At 37.4% G+C, this 16,190-nt stretch overlaps 2 protein-coding genes across 4 annotated transcripts; one reads left to right on the forward strand and one right to left on the reverse strand.

Moving 5' to 3' along the window:
* The first annotated feature begins 1,094 nt into the window (after positions 1-1,094).
* Positions 1,095-10,209, forward strand: LOC141647156 (sterol 3-beta-glucosyltransferase UGT80A2-like). Of its 3 annotated transcripts, none has more exons than XM_074455237.1 (14): positions 1,095-1,427; positions 2,692-2,846; positions 3,599-3,841; positions 4,211-4,322; positions 5,454-5,624; positions 6,245-6,308; positions 6,725-6,782; positions 6,872-7,049; positions 7,633-7,763; positions 8,011-8,113; positions 8,617-8,693; positions 8,900-8,947; positions 9,045-9,194; positions 9,785-10,209. In XM_074455237.1, the coding sequence occupies exons 1-14, from the start codon at positions 1,346-1,348 to the stop codon at positions 9,962-9,964; spliced, it is 1,752 nt and encodes a 583-aa protein (XP_074311338.1). In that variant the 5' UTR covers positions 1,095-1,345; the 3' UTR covers positions 9,965-10,209. The 3 variants fall into 3 exon arrangements, with proteins under 3 accessions (XP_074311338.1, XP_074311337.1, XP_074311339.1); XM_074455236.1 differs by having other exon boundaries at positions 1,098-1,544; XM_074455238.1 differs by having other exon boundaries at positions 1,118-2,147; positions 2,213-2,846.
* A 139-nt stretch (positions 10,210-10,348) lies between these two features.
* On the reverse strand, positions 10,349-16,028 carry LOC141647157 (protein LUTEIN DEFICIENT 5, chloroplastic). Its single transcript, XM_074455239.1, has 16 exons — positions 15,672-16,028; positions 15,310-15,472; positions 13,843-14,059; positions 13,646-13,717; positions 13,414-13,524; positions 13,083-13,274; positions 12,824-12,985; positions 12,642-12,737; positions 12,453-12,554; positions 12,189-12,221; positions 12,009-12,089; positions 11,841-11,923; positions 11,433-11,564; positions 11,242-11,302; positions 11,076-11,141; positions 10,349-10,702 (listed from the first exon to the last, which is right to left on the reverse strand). The coding sequence occupies exons 1-16, from the start codon at positions 15,811-15,813 to the stop codon at positions 10,553-10,555; spliced, it is 1,863 nt and encodes a 620-aa protein (XP_074311340.1). The 5' UTR covers positions 15,814-16,028; the 3' UTR covers positions 10,349-10,552.
* Positions 16,029-16,190: the final 162 nt, after the last annotated feature.

Consider the following 16,190-nt stretch of genomic DNA (forward strand, 5'->3'; position numbering starts at 1 on the left):
CTTGTCCTCGTCCCAATCCACCTCATTCGGAACAAGCAGTATTTCAACCCGTATACATGTCGTCCCTCTCAAGACCCCAATACCATAGGTCCCGCGGCCTATTTGGGCAAACCCGAATAATTCTAACCCTTTCCCTTTCAAATGGCAGGAGAGAATGGTTAAGCTTGTCCTCGTCCCAATCCACCCCATTCGGTAGAAGCAGCTCCGCAACCTCACCTCCTTATACCCCGGCAAACACGGCGAAATAACACGCCCTGTATGAGTATTTGGAATCCACGCATGACCCCAAACCTTCGTCTCGTTGCGATCCCCAATTCGCCTCCTTAACCCCTGCTCATGCACCCCACGGGTTTCGAAAATGCTTCTCCAGGTATAACTTGGATTATAACCAAGTGTGGCCGTCATAAGTTCACCATCGGGGAAGCACTTTGCCTTCATAAGACGGGTCCAAAGACTATCCAAATTAGTGACTAACCGCCAAGCTTGTTTACCCAAGAGAGCGAGATTAAAAAGACGAAAATCTCGAAACTCCATTCCACCAACTCCCTTCGGCTGAGCCATCTACCGAATTTTAGTTGTTTGTAATTTTGAATTATTGATGCAACAGTTTCAACAATGATTCACGTTAGCCGACTCTAAAGCATTTTTAAGTTAAAGCTCTAATGATGTCGTTGTTACCGTAATAGTATTAGACTATTAGTATTAGAGGTCAAATTGTTAGAAGAATGTGAGTTTGTAACCGAGGTATTTTAAGTTAATTTATAATTTTGATTGTGATAGGTGATAGTCCGTATAAAACTTAAGCAAGTTCCACAAATTAGAGCATAACTTTGCATCAAAATTTCGGATTCGAGACAATAACATAACGATTGTAATTTCCATCCTAAAAATCAGCTACTCTCCCTTGCGACATATCCGTCACAAGCTTGCGACAGGTAAAACAAATTGCTACTCTCTAGACATTCTGTTTTTGTTTACCTATCTTATATGGATATTATTTAACCCGCAGTAAATTTGTGACAAATATGCCAATCACAAATTCTAGAATTTGTGCCTAAAAATATAAGACGATCTTGAGATTAATTTAAAAAAACGTTGATTCCCTCCTAAACGTGTCACCATAAAAACACTATCAAATCCTTTTCCTTCCTTTCTTTCTCTCCCTTTCTTTTTGTTGGTTCGCCAACTCAAAACAACCGATCACCAAACCAACGCTGTCGCACCATTTTCTGCTTTAATTTTATTCCTTTTCTTCTTTCTACATTTCCCCAATTTCTAGGGTTTCCTTTCGTCAATTTTATTCCGAATTGAGAATTTCTTAGCATAATTTTAATTATTTGTTGTAATGGCGAATAATTCCGTCGGAAGCTATTGTTCCGGTAGTTCCGGTGAGGTTCCTGTTGAAGTTGACGTCGTAATTCATGATGGTAAGGTTAATGTAGATGATAGCGATGGCGATAATGGTGACGATATTGATCGTGATGATAGTGATCATGAGACTGACTTGACCGTTAATTTTTCGCCTTCTGCAACTAATTCTTCTGGTATTTCATGTTTATTTGATTTGTTGCATTATATTGTGGTTAAATCGCATGTGGTTTTACGATGATATATACTTGTGTAAAATCGTCTTATACAGGTGTTTGTGATTGTGTAATTATACGTTGATGGTTTATTTTGTATGTTTGTGTGTTCTTTTCAGCGTAATTTAGCGGTTTGTGATTTTGCATGAGTAATGCAAATGGTTGAGGCGTGTGTGAGGCATTTGAACGTGCATTAAATCACTATGTTACTACTCCCTCCGTCCTAATCAATTATTTACGTATTCCATTTATGGGTGTCTGGATGAATTCTTATCTTTTTAAGTATATATGTTAACATTATTAGATTACCGAAGTCCAAAAAGCCTTAGCAATCTGATGTGCAAGTGGTCGTTTAAAAAGTAGATGAGGTGGAGGAAGGGTGACTTAGTACATTTGTTTCTTAACCAGGACTTTGTGAAAAGCAAACGTAAAGAATTCACCAGACGGAGGGAGTATTATTTAGAAGGAACTTTTGCCATGATATTTTAGCTCCTGTTGATTAGAGTGCGAGATAAGGGTTCATTTTGGTTGCGTAATTGTGGAAGGAGTATGTAGTAGTCGGAGGTTCATGATTTAATATTGGTTTGTTCTTTAGTAACGCAATCAAGTAGCAAAATTTGAGGATTTAGGGGTTCACATAGTGCTTAAGAAGTCGGGAATGCCGTTGTAGAACATTGTGAGTGGTTGGCTATTTGTAGACGCAGTGTGCTATGATTGTTGGACAAATACCTTTTACCCAAGAATAGGCTGACTACGAGACAGTTTACCTGAAGGTCAAATTTCTTGAACTCATGGTCCTTTTTGTTACAGGCAAAGGATTTGAGATCGAACGGAACCAATTAGTGTTGGTAAAACGTGAATTTTATAAGTGAAGTAGACAAGTAGTGAAGTGAAGGCAGGATCTTTTCTCAGCCTGGTACTAGCTTCCAATATTCAGTTACTTAATGTAGATCACATAGTATAGCTTGAAGGATTTTTCTCTGTTTCAACTTTCAACTGCATGTTTCTTGTATTCTTGAACCTATATACGGCATGCTGTTTCAGTCTTTAGGCTGTCTGTCCAGGCTTCTTATTCAGGCTATTTAGTTACTCGATTAACTTTTAATAGGATCTACGGACATGGAAGAGTCTAATGAGAACAATGTTCCAGAGGAACCATCAACTCCTAATCAGCTTGAGAAATCCGGTGGATCCAAACACCATAATCCGTTTAGTGCGCTGGCATCAAAACTTTTTGATGAAAAAGTTCCACTGAAGAAAAAGGTTTGAATTTTTTATTTTCTTGTATGATTTTGCATTGTCTATTGTTTGATTTCAGTTTTAGTAAATTTTGGTTCTGTACTTTTCTTCCTTAATATCTTATCCATTTATCATGCGACATTAACATTGGGTCCTTAACTGTTAATCATCTCTTCTCTCTTGTTATCTTACGCAAAGACGGGTTTCTTTATGAGCTGGCAAGATAAAACTCCTTTTCTGAAATTTAACGTTACTTGAAGGATTATTGCCAAAAATACATTTTCTTGCTGATATTGTGAATGATCAGTTTCTTTTGATGTGTGAATGACGTTTGCGTCCTCCTCCTAGTTTTATTTCTTTAGGGAACATAAGTAATGCTCCGTATTAGGATACCATCAGCATGCAAAGACCCAATAGGGTATTGATTGATCATCATGTGTTCACAAAAAACATTATTCATATCACTGTTCTTGTGCTTGTTGTGGTGCTACCATTTGCCTCAGCGTCGCTTTACTTTTACCCCCTTTCTTCTAGTTCTTTTGTTTCCGCTCATGTTAGTGCAAAACCCAATGGCAAGCCAAAAGTCCAAAACATCTATAAAACTGCTAACGAGAGATTCATTTATAGTTTGTTTTGCTTTTCAGTATATTCTCCTTTGTCTTTGGGTGAAAGTTGTGATCTTTCCCTTTCGTCAGTCCCTTGCACAAGCAATAACGTTAATATATGGAGAGACTTGAACTTTTTTGTTTTACATTGAGCTCTCCATGTATTTCCAGCTGAAATGGATGAACCGACTTGCAACTGTTAAAAAAGATGGAACTGTACAATTTGAAGTACCTGCAAATATTAAAAATCCAAGCCTTCATTTAGGACCTGGAGTAAGTTATGATCATACCTCAGAAATGGAAGAACACTATTCAGCTGAGTATGAAGATCTACCTCCTATGCAAATTGTGATGCTAATTGTTGGTACCAGGGGTGATGTACAACCCTTTATCGCCATTGGGAAGCGTTTGCAGGTATTTATGTCTTATGTTCTGTTTTTGTACTTGCATGCAACTATTTGTGATATTCACTACGACTTCGAGATTCCTGTGTTTTATTGTGGTGACGGAGCTTATTAGAATTGTTCATGTATGTGAAGTATTGCAATGCTCATCTATACTGTGTTTCTTTTCCTATTTGAAACAAATAACAAATAACAATAAATTGAGAAAATAAACTCTCATGGAATTTCTAGAAATTCTCATAAAGAGCCAAATAATTTTTTCTTATTGATATTTACCTTAATAGAGATTCAGGTGACTCTAAAGCAAGTTGCTATTTCTTTTGTGCTACATCTATTGAGTGTCATCATGTCTACAAATTCAGTGTGTGTTTTCTTGCAGGAATATGGACACAGGGTTCGGTTAGCAACTCACCGAAATTTCAAAGAGTTCGTTTTGTCTTCTGGCTTGGAGTTCTTTCCTTTAGGAGGAGATCCAAAAGTTCTTGCTGGATGTAAGTTATCTATATGGTTCTTTGTAAGACTGCTATGTTATGGCAACTTGCTGTAGGAAAGTGGAGCATGTTGAGAAGAAGTAGAGAACCTTGATGCCACTATTTACCTTGCTTAATTGGCACTGAAATCTTGTTGAAAAATAGTAGGGCCTAATCAAGTTTTTTATGTATTATTTCTTATAGAAGAGAGGGTGTCAATTAAAGAACACTAGGGACATAACACCCTTCTACAAAATAACAATGGGGAAATGGGGGTGTTGCGCATATGCACAAAAGGAGAGCTAAATAATTTTGCTAGCATGTTCAATATATCTGCAAAAGAACAGTTCCAATTGTCGCTGGGTTGCAGCACCTGACAACAACTATACAATAGTGAATAGCCTCAAAAGGCGAAATTTGAACTCTCCTACACATAATATTATAAGCAAAACATCACAAATACACTTCTTGTCTGTGTTTAGACTTCTTGTGCAGTTATGGGCAATTTATCGGAAATATCCAAAATCTATGATGGTTTTAAGCACACGGTAGCTATATCAATTAGGTGTATAACATATTACTCCGTAACATGCTTCTTTTCATCTTAGCCACTCGTAGCAATGTCGTTACTGCATTACAATTGGTTTGGTTGTTAATTTTTGTATGCTGCCTGCCTGCCTCATATTTCAACAATTTAAAGAGTCAGATTTTGCAGACACAACTATAACGATGTTTCTTACTAAGATTTCCTCAACTTTTTCAGAAGTAGTAAGCCAGCAAGCCAGTCTGCCTTGTAATTGGTGGTCATTAGTGAAATCTTGCATTGTATAACTACTTATTCCATCGGGCTGACAAACTTACAAGGAAATGTTTTTGGTTACCTGTATTCCAAATTGTTGCCTAGCCCAACATATGGCTTCTTAGATTTGGGGCTGGACCCCTAGACTCCCTTTCTGGAGATTCTTAAAGGGGCGTTGATGGTGTATCTTTGTTTATCAGGTCCATTAAGCTTTCAACTGCTCCTTTTTTGGGGGTGGTAGTGATGGAGCTGTAGGCTTATGTCTTTCACTTACTGTTTCAAGAGTTAACGTGCTTGCAAATTTTTTCCTTTTTATGGTTGCATTTTTTGTGACTGTGTTGACATGTGTGCAGATATGGTGAAAAACAAGGGTTTCTTGCCTTCAGACCCATCAGAGATACCTATTCAGCGGAATCAAATAAGAGAGATTATATTTTCCTTGCTACCTGCGTGCAAGGATCCTGATCCTGAAACTCTTGTTCCTTTTACCGCTGAAGCCATAATTGCGAATCCCCCAGCCTATGGTTAAGACTTTATAATTTTTTTCCCTCTTCTGCGATACCTTTATAAATATGTTAATGCATAGAAAAATATACATAGACACATCCTGGAAACCTCTTATTCTCAAGTAGATACGTTAGCAATCTGGGTAAATCCAAGATTGGCAAATTGCTCTATTGTTACTTATTAGTGTATTGGAGGCACTTAAGTACCTCTGTTTAAAACATATATAATTGTGCACTTAGGATGCCTCCTTATAATGCACCGGTAATTCCCCAACAAGAGATGACTTAGGCCCCTGCTCATCCATCTTCCCTTATGACTGTCTCTAGGAGATTCCCCACCTGAGGGGAAACTGCAATGGTGACTTCATTCTTTATATTTTTTAATTCTTTTTGGTCATATGTTTCTTTTAAAAAGTACTTTTCAGTACGCAACCTATGACGCTAAAAAGACTGATATCATCGGGGAATGGTGGGAGCATGATACACCTCTGGTTTACCTTTGGAGTCTTATGGTCTGTTGATACTCAGAGCTAAATGGCTAACGTATTAAGATTCATAGTGCATGCTTCCTCACTCTATTTTGTCAACCTTATAATGCTTTTAATTCTTTCCTAGATCACTTTCAAATTCTATTTCAGGACATACTCATGTTGCTGAGGCACTGAAAATACCAATTCATATATTCTTTACAATGCCTTGGACGTAAGTATCTACCATTATACATTTATGTGATTCTTTCGAATTGCAGGCTGCAAACACATCGATTTCTCTGTTGTTCCTTTATAGTTCAGAGTTACTTTTTTGACTTTGCTGGTTGTGATATGAAAAACCATGTACATATCTTTATTTGCTTGTGTCTGAGTTGTTTGAGTTTGGGGGCTGAAAAGGTATGCACAAACATTAATACAAAAAAGAATTAAAAACATTGTGATTCTTATTGTGATTCTTATTTGTCGCAAGTTCTTTATTCAAAGTGAAGGGGCAGCATTTTCCCCTTCTAGCCCCCTCTTCCCCACTCCCCTGGTCTTGCTTTCCATTCTGCTAGATCAGTATGTGTCTTGGCTATCTCTCATTTGGATTCTGAATCAAGGATGGATGAAAGTATTTCTTCCTTGCAGGCCCACTAGTGAATTTCCACATCCTCTGTCTCGTGTGAGGCAGCATGTTGCTTACAGAGTGAGTGCCGATTTCGCTAATGTTCTGATACTAACTGCAGAGTTTGGTGGCCTCTTTAAGATCTATTTTAATTAAGCATATGCTTTCAGCTTTCCTACCAAGTTGTTGATGTAATGATATGGCTTGGAATACGGGACATGATAAACGAATTCAGGAAAAAGAAGCTGAAGCTGAGACCTATTACTTACTTGAGCCCTTCTTATAGCTCTCCTCTTGACATTCCGTATGGATATATTTGGAGCCCCCATCTTGTCCCCAAACCCAAAGGTCAGTGAGTTACATTTTTGCCATGTCAGATCTTTATTCTATAGAGGTTGTGCAGAACTTGATAAACTTGGTTGTTCATTCCATTGTACCTCTTATATCATTATATCTTATTCTATTTCCAACCCTTGCTTCTCAGAGCAACTTAATCAAAAGCCATTAATTTTTCTTATATACCCTTTTACGTGGTGAGGCGACCCCTGCCAAACCAGCAAGTCATGGGTTTAATGATTTTCTATTTCGATATTGTCTTTAACCACACTGTAACATTGCCATCTACCTGGTAAGAAGATAATGTTACCCCTTGTCTAAAAAAATTATGTTTGCTTAATTCCTGTGCTTCCTTTTGTCTACTGGGATATAAGTGATCTGGTCATTCCATAGGCACTTATGTGTTTTGTCTATATGCATAGATCTCGGATTTATCTTTTCAGCTTGCCTTTCACAGTGTAGATATATGCATTTCCCTCCAATGAGTCCTGTGTGATTCCGATTGCACTGAAACTGAAGAAAAAAAACATCATTCTGTAGAGCGCTAATATGCTTAATCCATCGGGCTGAAATTGTATGAATAATTGCCATGCAGATTGGGGACCTAAAATTGATGTAGTTGGTTTCTGTTTCCTTGACCTGGCTTCTAATTACAAACCTCCAGAAGATCTCTTGGAATGGCTTGGAAAAGGTCAAAAGCCAATTTATATTGGATTTGGAAGTCTGGTGAGCATCCTATTTTCAAGCTCTTCAACATACTAAATCTCCATGTATTAATTTGATTGTCTATTAGCAGAGTTTCGTTTTGCTCTGAATTAAATAAAATACTGCACCATGTTCCTGAGTTTAAATGTTTTTGTAGAGGGTTTCCTTAGCTCTTTGGTGATACCAAAATAAAAAATGACAACTTTTCGAAAGCAATGTTGTTTATGAATGCAATATCTTTATGTGTGCCTTTGTGAAATCGTAACAGCCTGTCCAAGAACCAGAGAAAATGACCAAGACCATTGTACGAGCTCTTGAACTAACTGAACAAAGAGGAATCATCAACAAAGGCTGGGGTGGTCTGGGTGAATGTAAGTTGTTTTCTACATTCCTCTGTTTTTGTAAAAAAATGAAAATTATTTTTATGGTGGTCTTCCCATCCTCCTGGCTCATACACTTGCAAAGACTAAACTTGATACTTCTACAACACAAATGAATATATAATTATGACTGCAGCGGACGTATCTGCCTTATTGCCATAGTTACCAGTTACCTTATTTTTGAATGTTTTTGACTTTTGAACAAAGGAAATCTGTTCTGTGATTATCAATCTTGTTTTTTAATCCTGTTTTTTTAATCCTGTATTAGAAGTCCCCTTAATAGTGTCTATATTGCTTGTGTTCTTGTGAGACCTTCCAATATTCTGTTTCTGTTTGAACATTAATCACAGCAGCTTGTTTTGTCAGGTAGACCATGGTCCTCTTAATTAATGGAGAAGTTAATGAAAAAAAAATGAAGGATTTACTGAGAGAAGTATCACTAAATAAATTATTCGTTTCTAAGCTATATTTTCTCGTTATTCCTTAATTTTCAGTGGCAGAACCTAAGGATTTTGTGTACTTGTTGGACAATGTTCCTCATGACTGGCTGTTCTTGCAGTGTGCGGCTGTGGTAAGACGACTTCAGTATACATTCAGACTCTATGATTCTTTTGATAATCTTCATTACATCCTCTGGGGGTTAGTGGCTTAATGCTACGCCATAAGGATTTGAAAGACCAGTTTTCTTTTAACTATTACTGCTTCTATTCTTATATACCCCCACCCAATTTTCCTTCCTGCCTAAAGTAGAGGGATTTCTTCTTTGCTGATTCACAGGTGCATCATGGTGGTGCTGGTACAACTGCTGCTGGTCTCAAAGCCGCGGTAATCAGCTATCTGAATTAACATTTATCTAATCTGCATGTTATATGTATCTGCGACTCTGCGAGTCTATTGTCACTCACTGAGTCTTTTTAAGCAGTGTCCAACTACAATTGTGCCATTTTTTGGTGACCAACCCTTCTGGGGAGAACAAGTCCATGAAAAAGGCATAGGTCCTTCACCTATCGCAATTGAGGATTTTTGTCTGGAGAAACTTATTTCGGCCATACGCTACATGAAAGATCCGAAGGTAATTATGCTTCTTTATTGAGTGCTTATCTTCAACTCAATATTACATCAACATTACCCTACTGCCTCAAGGCTTCTACAAACGGCTGGGTACAGGGTTTGGATGTAGGCAGCCCTACGCCCTTATCCCTACATCATCAAGTTGCGGATATCCTAAACGACATTCAAGCTCTTGCCCCTTCCTTTCACTGTCTGGCTTTTAGTTTTATTCATAGGTCTTTTAATAATGTTGCTCATGGCCTCGTGTGTGAGACTATGACTAGTTAGGTGTACCTTTCTTTACAGCCGCCAAAAAAAAATAAAAAAATAAAAAAATGAAATTGCGACTAGAATTGCATCGAATGACCACACTACTATCACAATAAAAAAACCATTTTATTGCCTCAATCCATTTTAACCATTTTAGCTGGCTTAACCCATCATACTCCAAAATTGAATAATAGATTATTAATAGGGACTCTTTGGCTTCAGTGCAATCTACTTTCTATTCAATCAGTAAGACGACCAATTGTCTAAATTAGAACATCCTTTTGATTATGTGAAACTATCCGATGCCCTGATCCTTGATGTTACTTACTGTATGAAATGTAGATGAAACAACGTGCCGTTGACCTGGCAAAGGAACTAGAAAATGAAGATGGAGTCACAGGAGCAGTGAACGCTTTCTACAAACAGTTTCCTCGGAAGAGAGATGAAGGAGACGACTCCGAGCCAGAGAGGCCGCATAGGTCACATTTGTCTATAAGAGGTTGCTTTTTGGGCTCACAATAATTCTGGTACCTGTATTACCATATCATGCTATAATTAACTAGGGCATGGTGAGGACCCATCAACCCTATCGACATCTTATCATGCCGTTAGGTCACAGTTTTGTTTTCCGATGTTTGTATCTTTGTATAATACAGAGGAAGTTATTGTATATTTATACTAGTTGAAGGGTACATGCTCGTCTATCACACATTGTAACCTTGTTATTTGGTAATGAAGAATCTTTAGTGATACTGAACAATTATATACACATTCACCAAGTCTTGTTTGAGACGGTTGTATTCATACGGGGAGTTATGAACAGCATAGAACTACGCGGTCCTCATGGAGAAACGTATTTTGTTACCATAAACAACTCGTCATACGAATATAACCGTTGTGAACAAGTTTTTCCGTCTGGTGATGTAATTTTACTGTGTCACTTGTAATTTCGGAGGAGCAATTTTGCCAGTGTGTGAGGACGATTACTCGTATATTCCCAGAGCATAAAGAATAACACTTCGCACATTTACAATACAAGGCATTTTGTATGATATACCCATAGTACCATCTCTGTAATGGTAAACGAGCAGTAGAAACATCGCCTTTCTCCTATACTTCTGAGGTTACTACACCAATATCTGCAGACGAATTGGTCTCAACCACAGGGATTCCTATTGTCGGAACTGAATATGTTCTCCGCCTTACCTTCATTACTAACCCATTTGTAGTATGTATGGTCGCGCCTGTCGTCATCTGAACCTGTAAGCGTATTAAGTGGAATATTATTCAATTAGTAACCAGTATAACTTTACCATAATTTTTTCTAAAAAATTCGACATTTATTATTTTCTCAGCTTTAACAGTACTCTGACTATTTATAGTGATACTAATACTTTTTTTTCTCCCCTATTTTTTTCGTCATTGCTCTTTGACATTACTCCTAGTATTTCACATGTTGATGGTCTTGACAGAATTCTGTTAGCCGACTGCAAATTATTATTTTACTGTGTACTCCGTATTAGTTTATCCCAGAAATCTAAAAAGCATGGATTTTGCCTTTCTGCAATGGACCCTTTTAATGGTTTTTGCCTTTCTCATAGTATAATGGTGAAAGATAGAGCAGATGTCTTACAGGAGGTGCATCAGGCGCCAACTGAAAGTCGAATCGCCGGACGAGCATAGCCAATGCTACCACGTTCTGCATATATTTGATTGGATTACAGGTAAAACTCGATCTTGCATAAACGAAAGACATGCCAAATATCGGACTTAAATATGGAAAGGGAATGTTATATTACCTCATAGGAAGCAAACATGTCTCCTATACATTTCCGAGGACCACCACCAAATGGCACATACCTGTCACCGTGAATTGGGAAAGAAAACAAGTAGCACCACCAGTTACGAACAAAAAATAAATCAATATAAGATTATTAGTTCTATTTATACTGCTTTTCGAGGATCACTAAAGATAATAACAGAAACATACTTAAATTCTTGGTTGGTCTCGTTCGGTGAAGGCCCATCTAGTGGCCATCTTTCAGGATTGAATTTCTCGACATCCTCCCACAGACTTGGACCGCGGTGCAGGTTCCAGACCGATATGAAAATGTCTTCGTTTCTGCAGCATGAAATTTTCCTCAAGATCAGAATACTTGTCCACCAAATGAGGAACAAATCAAAGAAATGTGATGTAGAAATGCAATATAAAAGTACATTTACAAAGAAAACAGCTTAATTAAGACAATAGACAAGATGCACACGTAAGTTGCTTAACTAATGAAGTCATTGATTGGTAACTCGTGACTTGGGTTTAAATCCCGACAGTATCAAAATTACCTTTGCATCTTTTTTTACACACAATAAAGATCATCAACAAAGTTCTGAAAATACTAACTTTCGAATTGGATATGATCCAAGTATGTCTTCCTGAAGAGAACGACGAATTAAGACAGGGGGCTGCGGGTAAAGCCTCAAAGACTGCATATAGAATATACAAGAAAAAGGTTAGGTCGAAACGCAAAACCAATCAGAAGAACATAAGACAGACATGAAAAGTTCTTACTTCGCTGATTACTCGACTTGAGTATTTAAGGTTCTTCAAGTCCTCGATTGTTGGAAACCTATCTCCCAAAACCATATCCACCTATGAATAGGTAGTTCACGTGTAAGTCCTTCATCTAACATTCAGTAGAACCCTTGATATCCTTTCCAGGGTATCAGAGAGACAAAGCAAACATATTACCTCGTTTTGAAGCTTTGACATAACTTCGGGGTTCTGGAGAGGGAAAAAAGAAGATTGTATCGTAAATTTTTGGTAACTTATAATGCAAGCACTAAGTGCTGTAGACAGGTACTGGTAGCAAACGCGATAACTTCAAGATGATATATAAATGTCCATTGACGACTTAAAATAGCAACTATTGATCCAAACTAAGGAAAGAGTACTACGACAAACAACAAGAACTAAGTACTCTGCTAATAACTGCTAAAAATCAAAATCGTATACCTGAGACAGGAGATAGAAAGTCCATGTCAGTACAGCTGCTGATGTTTCATGGCCAGCAATTAGTAGCGTCATTAAGTCATCACGAAGCTGCTTACTGGAAACCTACACAGAAGTCAGCAAAAGTTTTAAAAATTTAACTCTTCTCTTCATAAACATTTAAACAGCTCCTTATGGATTAAGACTCGGTACGTCATCTCCTGATGCCAGCAGAAAATGGAGAATACTAGGGTCTTGTTCATTCATGTACTCCTCGTGAAATTGCAGCTCCTCTTCTTCTACCATCCTCTGCATGTGTACGTAAGTAGACACATTAAGCGGTATTATGATTTAAACATACATATAAGCTTACTCAAGATAAATCATGCACCTACCTTGCAGATTGCTATCAGATCATTCAGCACATCATTTATCAGCTTAAGTGCTGCATTGACTTTTTTCAGTCTAGGGGATATGTCTTTCCAAATAGGTATCTCCCAGACGGGGATTGGTGCTGTACTTCGTTTCTCTGCCTCTCTCAAAACTGTATAAACAGCCTGATCTAGGAAAAGATATAAAGCTAATTTAATAATACTTACATTGAGGTGAAAAAAATAGACAAGCAAAGTAGATTGAAAAATATCGTCAACATACATCGACAATGCCGGTATCATTTGTTAAAGAATCAAAATCATAGTTAAATACAGCTTTTCCAATAATGTCCAGTGTTAAACGTGAAAAAAGCGACTCCATTTCCACTGATTCTCCATTTGATGCAGCAGTGTCTAACTTCTTGCAAAGCCTATCGGTGGCTTGGCTAAAGAGGTTAATCATGGCTGTTACAAACTGAAAAAAAAATATTAGTGTCCTACACAGAGGAGTATAGCTTCCCAAGAATTTAGTATACGAATATGGAAAAAGAAGTACACTCTTGAACATAAACAAAGATAGTATTGATTATTGAAGTTCTAAGAAGCACTACTACCTTCAGATGTAATGCAGGGACTATAGCACGCCTTCGGATACGCCATATCTCCCCATCAGCTGGTATGAGACCCTTTCCCATCACAAAATCCAGAATCTCAGCTAAGATACCCTGGTCAAGGAATTAGAAAAAAAGGTCTCAACCTATACTGTTATCAGCTGTCCTTCAGGGTTGTAAATTTGTCCGGAAGAGGGGAAATGAAAACCGTTGACTGCGTTGCAATATTACTTACCTTAGAGTATGACTTAGAGTTGTCCTTCAAGATGTGCTTTACAATCTTAGGATCAGAAACAATGAGAAATGACTGCAACAGTGCAAAATATCGTGTGTTATACACTTGCTCAGCTGATCATAGCAAGAACTTAGGAAGTGAGTGCAAAAGGAAGAACGGTATGAATGCATTCAAGAGCAAGGGATGTCGTAACCAACCTTTGGACCAAAGTTGAGCCGGAATATTCCACCATAAGTCAGGTATAGCTCATACAAGGGTAAAAAGAAGGCTTCACTTTGAATGGCAGCGATATCCCCCTTTGCCTCGGGAATCCTAGAGAACTTTTCAAATTCTTCAAAAGGCTTGAATATAAAGTCCAAAATGGATGGAGGCAATCCCAATTTCGATAGGTTTTCTTTAAGTGTCAGAGGAGAGCTGCATAAAATAAGAAAGAACAACGAAAAGTTAGAAAACTAATAGGTTAGTAAGTTAATCTCATACGCGTTAAAATGTTAGAAATGAATTATGTAAAGAGTAATACAGAGTAAGGAGTAAGACAAGTTAACAGAACAAGAATGTACAGTTAGTTGCGTAGGACATCAGAACAAGATTAACTCAAAGTCTTAGTGTGAAAAGTTCACCAAAGTTTCTATCCAAGAATAAAGATGGCTGGTTCAAAGTATACATACTAAAATCAAAGTTGTGTTACTCAGACAAGCAGCGAGTTGATTTTATACAAGGTAACGTAATTGACTTGAGAACTTAAAGAGAATGCTCATCTCATGCTCAGGACGCCAAGCTTTCACTTAAATGTTCACAATCACATATCTTGTTTGGTGCAAGCATATTCAGATCTCCAGATAATGGTTCAAATGCATGTTGAGATATAGACCAAGAATGTTTGGTGGCACAAGAAAGGGAAAAGAGTGAGAGTTTATGAGGAGAGAGCGTAGTTGACTACTATGGTGTTTATATGGGTTTACGTGGAACAATGATCACTACATCGTCAACAACTACACTACTTTACTCTCAAAGGTTCCTGCCAATTGTGAGGTAATGGTGACGTATATATGCAAACATTACCCCTACTTTAACAACATACAAAAGCCGTTCCTAGTGACTCCTAATGAAAATTGTGTCGGAACTGAAATCACTGATACTTCACAATAAAAAGAAGCGCAACCAATTTATGGTATCATTTTGCTTAGTTCCATCATAATCCAAAACCTAATATAGTGAATCTCCGACTACATTGGAAATAGAAACTAGTAATGGTCACTACATCAATTGAATATATCTAGTGTGTCGTAAGGAGGACTACCTCCCACCAACCCTCGCCTCTTCCCTTATCTCTACAAGTGGAAATCCGACTACATCATAATGAGAAATAACTACAACCAAAGTTGCCATTAGTGAACTACTAACCACAGCTAAAAGATAGCAGCCTTTTTCGACAACTGAACTCCTAACCGAATCCATTGGGAAATTCCACCACTTAACAACCACACACAAGTATCAACATTCATGTTTCCAAGTGATGAGTAATCCATATAAAATATCACCTAATACCCTTAATTTCAATCAAATTACCAACATATTTAACCACAAAACACATTATCACAAAATTCACAGTACAAAAACAGAACCTATCAAAATTAATTGGGCAACAGGCAATAGGGCATTACCTAGATTGCTTCACAGTGAATTCACCAGAAGCAATCTTAGCAGACAACTCGGCGCGCCGCTTCGCCTCCTCACTCTTTTCAACACTCTTCCCTCCACCATCAATCGGGTCGGGTCTAGACCCATTTGATGCAGAACAAGTAATCAAGCTCCAATTACATCCACCTGCAAACCCCATCAAAACCCCCACAAACAAATACACACATTTAGCATCAAACAAAAACAACCCACATCAAATTCAACACAAAAGATCAAAACTTTATATAAAAAACACAAATTTAGCATCAAACAATGACAACCCACATCAAATTCAACATAAAAAAAAAATCAAAACTTTATACAAAAAACACATAAAATAGCTCACCATTTGATGATTTAAGAGGAAAAGATGAAGAAAAAGATGGAAATTTAAGAGAATTGTTTGGTTTAAGCTGCTTTAATTGAAGATTAAGAGATTGAGATGATGAGAATGAAGGAGAAAAGAGAGCTGAAACGTGGGAAGCCATGAAAGTACAGAGAATTAAGCTAAGTTAAGGAAGAAGATGAAATTAAAGAAGGGTTTTTTTGGTAACACATTGAAATTGTGTGTATGTGAATTACTTGGAGGTTGATTAAGGAATGGTTGTATATAGATAACGTCAGATTTTTTAATGGTTATGACTGACACTTGCAATCAATTTGTACCTGAAATAAACTGATTTCTACGGTGTTTTTCTTGCATAATCTGAAGGAATTATTGAGTCATTGTATTTGTAGTTGGCTTCTCAAGATAAATAAAAAATAAAAAATAAAAAGTCGGAAAATTTACGCGGAATTCTTTTGGTTGGCATTTTGCCCGAAATACTTGATTTTTTTATTCGGAAAACTTTGAAAGGCCATAAAA

Source organism: Silene latifolia, chromosome 3 (assembly GCF_048544455.1).
Source record: "Silene latifolia isolate original U9 population chromosome 3, ASM4854445v1, whole genome shotgun sequence".
In the NCBI taxonomy this organism is placed as follows: Eukaryota; Viridiplantae; Streptophyta; class Magnoliopsida; order Caryophyllales; family Caryophyllaceae; genus Silene; species Silene latifolia.

Excerpts from the sequence above, each read along its gene's own strand:
- LOC141647157 (XM_074455239.1), bottom strand. The coding sequence starts at position 15,813 with ATGGCTTCCCACGTTTCAGCTCTCTTTTCTCCTTCATTCTCATCATCT. Across the intron at positions 12,738-12,823 it reads ATCTGATAGCAATCTGCAAG|AGGATGGTAGAAGAAGAGGA; the intron begins GTAGGTGCATGA and ends GTACACATGCAG. Across the intron at positions 11,142-11,241 it reads ACATGTTTGCTTCCTATGAG|AACGTGGTAGCATTGGCTAT; the intron begins GTAATATAACAT and ends AAATATATGCAG.
- LOC141647156 (XM_074455236.1), top strand. The coding sequence starts at position 1,346 with ATGGCGAATAATTCCGTCGGAAGCTATTGTTCCGGTAGTTCCGGTGAG. Across the intron at positions 1,545-2,691 it reads TTCTGCAACTAATTCTTCTG|GATCTACGGACATGGAAGAG; the intron begins GTATTTCATGTT and ends AACTTTTAATAG. Across the intron at positions 8,694-8,899 it reads TCTTGCAGTGTGCGGCTGTG|GTGCATCATGGTGGTGCTGG; the intron begins GTAAGACGACTT and ends GCTGATTCACAG.